Source organism: Carlito syrichta, unplaced genomic scaffold, assembly GCF_000164805.1.
Source record: "Carlito syrichta isolate Samal-C Ts95f unplaced genomic scaffold, Tarsius_syrichta-2.0.1 Scaffold312193, whole genome shotgun sequence".
Lineage (NCBI taxonomy): Eukaryota > Metazoa > Chordata > Mammalia > Primates > Tarsiidae > Carlito > Carlito syrichta.
In genome coordinates, this window is record NW_007256289.1 from 1,329 (window position 1) to 8,620 (window position 7,292).

Here is a 7,292-nt window from a genome sequence, read left to right on the forward strand (position 1 = left end):
GATTTTTTTATTTATTGTAGAGATGAGGTCTTGCTGCCCAGGTGGGTCTCGAACCCGTGGGCTCAGGCAATCCGCTCACCTCAGCCTCCCACAGGCGCGGAATTACAGGCTGAGCCACCGAGCCCAGCTGCTTTTTCTTTTTCTTTTCTTTTTTTTCTTTTTAGTTAAGATCTCACTCTGTTGCCCAGGCTGGAGTGCAGTGGTGCGATCATGGCTCACTGCAGCCTTGACCTCCTGGACTCTGGAGATCTTTCCAACCTCAGCCTTCTGAGTAGCTGGATTACAGGCGTACACCACCATGCCCAGATAATTTTATTTATTTTTTTTGAATAGGAATCTCACTCTGTCACTCAGGCTGGAGTGTAGTGGCACACTCATGGCCACCCCAGCGTCCACCTGCTGGGCTCAGGCAATCCTTCTGCCTCAGCCTTCCAAGTAGCTGGAACTACAGGCGCACAATACCAAGCCCGGCTAATTGTTTGTTTTATTGTAGAGACGAGGTCACACCATGTTGCCCAGGCTGGTCTCGAACCCGCGGATTCAGGCAATCCTCTCACCTCAGCTTCCCAAAGTGCTGGGATTACAGGTATGAGCCACCACTGTGCCTGGCCTTATTGTGCTTTTGATTTACATTTCCCTGTGACTGCTTATGTTGAGCATCTTTTCAGTGTGTTTATTGGCCACTTATCTTTGGAGAAATTTCTCTTCAAATTCTCTTCAAATTTGCCCATTTTGAATTGGGTTATTTGTCCTTTTATTGTTGAGCAGTTAAGAGTTCTTTATATATTCTGGATACTAGACCCTTTATAGTTATGTGATTTGCAAATACTCTCATCTATTCTGTAGTTGTCTTTTCATTTTTTTGTAAGTGTTCTTTCTTTGAAGCATGACAGCTTTTAGTTTTGATGAAGTCCAATTTATCTATTTTTTTTCTTTGGCTTCTTATCCTTTATTGTCATATCTAAGAAATCATTGCCTGATTCAAGGCCACTAAAATTTATGGCTATGTTTTCTTTTTTTTTTTTTTGAGTTGGAGTCTCACTCTGTCGCCCAGACTGGAGTGCAGTGGCACGCTCCCGGCCACTGCAGCCTCGACCCACTGGGCTCCGGTGATCCTTCCGCCTCAGCCTTCCAAGTACCTGGAACTACAGGTGCGTGCTACCACACCCAGCTAATTTTTGATTTATTGTAGAGATGAGGTCTTGCCAAATTGCCCAGGCGGGTCTCGAACCCGCGGGTTCAGGCAATCCACTCACGCCTATGTTTTCTTTAGAAAGTTTAGCAGTTTTAGCTCTTAACGTTTAGATCTTTGATCCATTTTGAATTCATATTTGTGTATAGTGTGAGGAAGGGATCCAACTTTATTATTTTGAATGTGGTCTTGGCACCCTTGTTGAAAACCAATTGTCTATAATGTATGAGTTTATTTCTGGACTCTCAATTTTATTTCATTGACCTATATGTCTGTTTTTATGCTGGTACTACACAGTCTTTTTTTTTTTTTTTGAGTTGGAGTCTCACTCTGTCGCCCAGGCTGGAGTGCAGTGGTACACTCACAGTCATTCCAGCCTCAACCTGCTGGGCTCAGACAGTCCTTCCGCTTCAGCCTTCCAAGTAGCTGGAACTACAGGCATGAGCCACCACGCCCCGCTAACTTTTTTTTAATTGTAGAGATGAGATCTCACCATGTTGCCCAGGCTGTTCTCAAAGCTGTGGGCTCAGGCAATGCCTCAGCCTCCCAAAGTGCTGGAATTTTTTTGTTTTTTGAGTCAGAGTCTCACTCTGTCACTCTGACTGGAGTACAGTGGTACGCTCATGGCCACTGCAGCCTCAACCTGTTGGGTTCATGTGATCCTTCCACCTCAGCCATCCAAGTAGCTGGAACCATAGGCATGTGCCTGACTAATTTTTTGATTTATTGTAGAGACGAGGTCTTGCCATGTTGTCCAGGCTTGTCTCGAACCCCTGAGTTTAGGCAATCCTCTTGCCTCGGCCTGTCAAAGTGCTGGGATTACAGGTGTGAGCCACTGCACCCAGCAGGTCACAGTCTTGATTACTGTAGCTATGTAGTAAGTTTTCAAATTAGGAGGTATGAGTCCTCCAATTCTGTTTTTCTTTTTCAAAATTGTAGCTATTTTTGACCCCTAGCACTTTCGTGTGGATTTTAGGGTCAACTTGTCAATTTCTGCAAGGAAGCAAGCTGGCATTCTGATAGGGATTGCGTTAGATCAATTTGTGGAGTGTTGCCATTTTTTTTTTTTTTGAGTTGGAGTCTCACTCTGTCACTCAGACTGGAGTGCAGTGGCCGCTCCCGGCCACTGCAGCCTCGACCTGCCAGGCTCCGGCGATCCTTCCACCTCAGCCTTCCAAATAGCTGGAACTTAGGCACGCACTACCACGCCAGCTAATTTTTGATTTATTGTAGAGATGAGGTTTCGCCAAGTTGCCCAGGCGGGTCTCGAACCCGCGGGCTCAGGCAATTCACTCACCTCGGCCTCCCAAAGCGCTGGGATTACAGGCTGAGTCACCGAGCCCAGCTTTGTTTTTTAATCATGAATGGGTGTTAAATTTTGTCATTTTCTTCTACATCTACTGAAAAGATTATATGATGTTTGTCCTTTATCATATTAATATATATTATATGAATAAATAATAATATATATTACATTGATAGATGTTCATGTTTTGAGCAAACCTTGCATTCCTGGGATAAATCCCACTTGGCCATGGTGTATAATCCTTTTTATACATTGCTGACTTCTGCTTACTTGTATTTTATTGAGGATTTTTGTATCTATACTTATGCTAATTATCTGTAGTCTTTGTGTAGTCTTTGTCTAGTTTCGTTATCAGAATAATGCTGGCCTCATAAATCCATTCCCTTTTGTTGTGAGTAAATTCCACGGAATGGATATACCACATTTTGTTTAACCAATCATCTGTTGATGAACACTTGGGTTATTTCTAGTTTTTTCCCTCTTACAGCAAATCTGCAATTTACAAACTCATATTCCTCTCTCTCTCTCTCTCTCTATGCACACATGTGAAGGAATTTCTCCAGGGGTCAGGATATATCAGTCCATCTACCCAGCCACCCAGCCACCTGCCTGTTTATCCATCTATCCATCTGTCTGCTTCTTCCTTCCTTCCTTCATTCCAAAATCATCTCTCTCCAGTCATATAATGTCTCCGTCCATGGCAAGCTATCTTTTAAAATTAGGCAGAAAACCTGCTACAGCTTTTAGCAAAACCTTTGATGTGCTGAAACTCATGTTCTCACGCTTCCTCTCTTCTCGGCATTTTTGGGGCTCCTTGGGGATTCACTCAGAGTCTAGCTGAACTAACTTCAGGGGACTGTTTAGAGACCAGAGTCCACAAGACTAGGGCTCTTTTACTTCGAGAGCCTCTCACATACACTCCTTCACCCACTACTAGTTCACTGGAAAATTCATACATTTCTCTTCCCCCTTTCCTGGCTAATTTACCTATGTCTCCTCTCGTTTCAGAACTCTAAATGTTCTCAGGCCTCTTCTCTAGTTCACATTTTTTCTCTCGGCGAACTCATCCAGTCTCTATCTTCAAGATATCTCCAGAATCTAACCACTTTTTTTTTTTGAGTTGGAGTCTCACTCTGTTGCCCAGACTGGAGTGCAGTGGTCGCTCCCGGCCACCGCAGCCTCGCCTGCTGGCCTCCGGCGATCCTTCCGCCTCAGCCTTCCGAGTAGCCGGAACTACAGGCATGCGCTACCACGCCCGGCTGATTTTTTGATTTATTGTAGAGATAGGTCTCGCTGCCCAGGCAGGTCTCGAACCCGTGGGCTCAGGCAATCCACTCACCTCAGCCTCCCAAGGCGCGGGATTACAGGCTGAGCCACCGAGCCCGGCTCTAACCACTTTTAAAAATCATCTTCCCTGCTCCCACTGTCGCTCCCACTGTCATGGCTCCCCAGGACCACCACAGTGGCCTCCTCTTCATTGGCCACCTGCTTCCGCCCTCACCCAACAGTCTGTTTTCCATACAGTGGCCAGAGGGAGCCTGTTCAATCTTCTTAAGTCGATCTCGTCCCTCCTCTGCTCATGACCCTCCTGTGGCTCCTCATCACTCAGAGGAAAGGCTAAAGTCCCCACCCTGGCTTGTGAGGCCCCACCACATCTGTCCCCTCACTCCCACCACTGGCCTCCTCACTGTTCTCACACACATCAGTCACATTCATGCCTCAGGGCCTTTGTACTAGCTGGCCTGTCTTCGTGGCTTGCTCTTCCTCCAGCCAGCTGTGTGACTCACTCTCCCATCTCTTCACCTCTGTGCTTGAGACCCTTCACAGTCAGGCTTTCCTGGACCATCCTGGTAGACATTGTGAACTATAGTAATTTTTACCTACACTCCCTCTTTTCTGTGCTTTCTTTTTCTCCAAACATTTATCAGCCTCTAACATAATTAATATTTTACTTACTTGATTTTATTTCTGTTCTATCCCTCTCACTAGAGTGGCAGCTCCACAAACAGAAATATGCTTATCTCTTTTTTTTCAATGCTATCTCTTCAGTGCCCGAAACAAGGTCTAGCACATAGTAGGCGCTCAACATACGCTTTTTAATTGACTTAATAAGTGAATGGTGTGGTGGCGAGAGTGGTGAAGGTGAACAGAAACTGAGGAAACTTGACCTTGTCCCACCTACTCTATCAGGAGCTCGGCCTCAGTTGAGATGAGTCTGGATCCACCAGATCCAAAGGCATAGAGTACTAAGTACCTTGGGAGTGAGATCAGAGAGTCTCTCTAGGGGGAGGTAGCATCATCTGGGACTGGTCCTGGAAGATCCGATGGGAATCATAGCAATCTTGAGTTTCTGTGGGGCTTGGGGATGGAGGAAACAACAGGCAGCAGCTGCAGGAGTGGGGCGAGTTAGGAAAGGATGAAGAAGGATGAGTTCTTTGATAAGGAGAAATCTGTCAGGGACCTTGAATCACAAGGAGGAGACCCTGGATTTGGTCATCAGAGTTGTCATACCCGGTCACAGACTCTGAACAGCTCAGAGACCTCACATCTTAGAAAAACACCCATAAATAAAACAAAACAAAAGACAACAACAACAAAAAAAAAAGGCCATGCATGGTGGCTCATCCCTGTAATCCCAGCACTTTGGGAGGTGGAGGTGAGAGGATTGTCTGAACCCAGCCTGGGCAACTTGGCGAGATCTCATCTCTACAATAAATTTTAAAAATTAACCAGGCATGGTGGTACACACCTGTAGTTCCAGCTAGGAGGGCTAAGGCAGAAGGATCACCTGAGTCCCCAGCAGGTCGAGGCTGCAGTGGCCATGAGTGTGCCATTGCACTCCAGCCTGGGCGACAGAAAGAGAAACTCCAACTCAAAAAAAAAGAAAAGAAAAGAAAATGAAAAACACCCATTAATAATAATCTCATATTAATTGAGAGGTTATATATTTATTGAGGCAGCTTGGATGGAAGACATCCAGACATGTAGGTTTGGGCCCAAACCTGACAGGTCCTCCCAGCAGAATATGTGAAGTGTCTAAGTCTTCAGGCCTCGGAGGTCTCTGGGCCTAGGCAAAGGTTTGCAGGAAGGAAGGGAGAGGGTGATCTCTTGGGGAACAGAGTGGAGGAAGGTCAGTTTTTATCATGAGGAGATGTAGTTGGACACCTCAATCAGATTTCTGTCGGGGTCTCTGAAGTAGATGGACATAATAGGTCCCTTTGCCCCCGTTCTGGGAACTGGACCCTCCTCAATGGGGACATCACAAGCCTGAAATGGGAGAAGATAAAAGTCATTTGTCACAGTTTAGTGTGAGGCCACAATTTAATTTCTTTTTTTTTTTTTTTTGAGTTGGAGTCTCACTCTGTCCCCCAGACTGGAGTGCAGTGGCCGCTCCCGGCCACCGCAGCCTCGACCTGCTGGGCTCCAGCGATCCTTCTGCCTCAGCCTTCTGAGTAGCCGGAAGTACAGGCATGCGCTACCATGCCCGGCTAATTTTTTGATTTATTGTAGAGATGAGGTGTCGCTGCCCAGGCGGGTCTCGAATCCGCAGGCTCAGGCAATCCACTCACCTCAGCCTCCCAAGGCGCAGGATTACAGGCTGAGCCACCAAGCCCAGCTAATTTAATTTCTTAGAGTGGCCTAGGAGACCCTAGAACACCCCTGTGTTTTCCTGACCTTATTTCCTACCATCCTCCCCTTCCTCACTCTGCTGCAGCAACTTAATAGCTGTGTGGCCTTGAGCAGAGTACCTAAATGTCCTGAACCTCAGTTTCCTCATCTGTAAAATAGGGAGGATAATAGTACCCAGAATTATCTAGGAAGTGGTAGAGCCAGAATTCAAACCCAGGCAGTTTGAGCCAAAGTCCATATCTTCAACCCCTATGCCTTACCCATCTTACTTCCAAACCAGCCTTTTTCATAGACACTTTCCAAAGAAGAGTCCAGGTTATTTGCACAGATCAAGACCTTGATCTGTGTTCCACAAAAGGGGACCGATGTTCCCTTTACATGAGATCATTTAAAATATTACATAGGCACCAAATTAATTTTCTTTTCTCCAAATATTTAGCATCCTCTAATATTAAGTAAAATACTTAATATTTTACTTAATTTTATTTCCATTCTATCCCTCCCACTACTCCCACTAGAATGGCATCTTCGTAAACAGAGATATGCTGCTTATCTCATTTGTTCAATGCTGTCTCTCAAGTGTCCGAAACAGGGTCTAACACACAGTAGGTGCCCAATATATGCTTCTTCTTTTTTTTTTTTTTTTGAGTTGAAGTCTCACTCTGTCACTCAGACTGGAGTGCAGTGGCCGCTCCCGGTCACCGCAGCCTCGACTTGCTGGGCTCCGGCGATCCTTCCACCTCAGCCTTCCAAGTAGCTGGAACTACAGGCATGCGCTACCATGCCCAACTAATTTTATCGTGGCATAAAGTGAAAGTGCTGGGATTACAGGCTGAGCCACCGAGCCCGGCCCCAATATATGCTTTTTAATTGACTGAATAAATGAATGGTGTGATGGTGAGAGTAGCAAAGGAGAACAGAGACAGAGGAAACTTGACCTTGTCCCATCTACTCTATCAGGAGCTGAGCCTTGGTTGAGATAAGTCTGAACCTACCAGCAAATAAGAAGTTATTCCAGGATTGCCTGAGCCCGCGGGTTCAAGACCCGCCTGGCAACTTGGTGAGACCTCATCTCTACAATAAAATCAATAAAATCTCTACAATAAAATCCCGGCCACCGCAGCCTCAGCCTGCTGGGCTCTGGCAATCCTTCCGCCTCAGCCT

At 46.0% G+C, this 7,292-nt stretch overlaps 1 protein-coding gene across 1 annotated transcript in view; it reads right to left on the bottom strand.

Moving 5' to 3' along the window:
* Window positions 1–5,429: 5,429 nt before the first annotated feature.
* Window positions 5,430–7,292, bottom strand: part of GLOD5 (glyoxalase domain containing 5) — a 12,352-nt gene continuing 10,489 nt past the window's right edge. Inside the window, exon 4 of the mRNA XM_008069693.1 lies at window positions 5,430–5,765. Within this exon, the coding sequence (XP_008067884.1) occupies window positions 5,640–5,765 (126 nt within the window). The 3' untranslated portion in view covers window positions 5,430–5,639. The remainder of the gene's footprint in view (window positions 5,766–7,292) is intronic.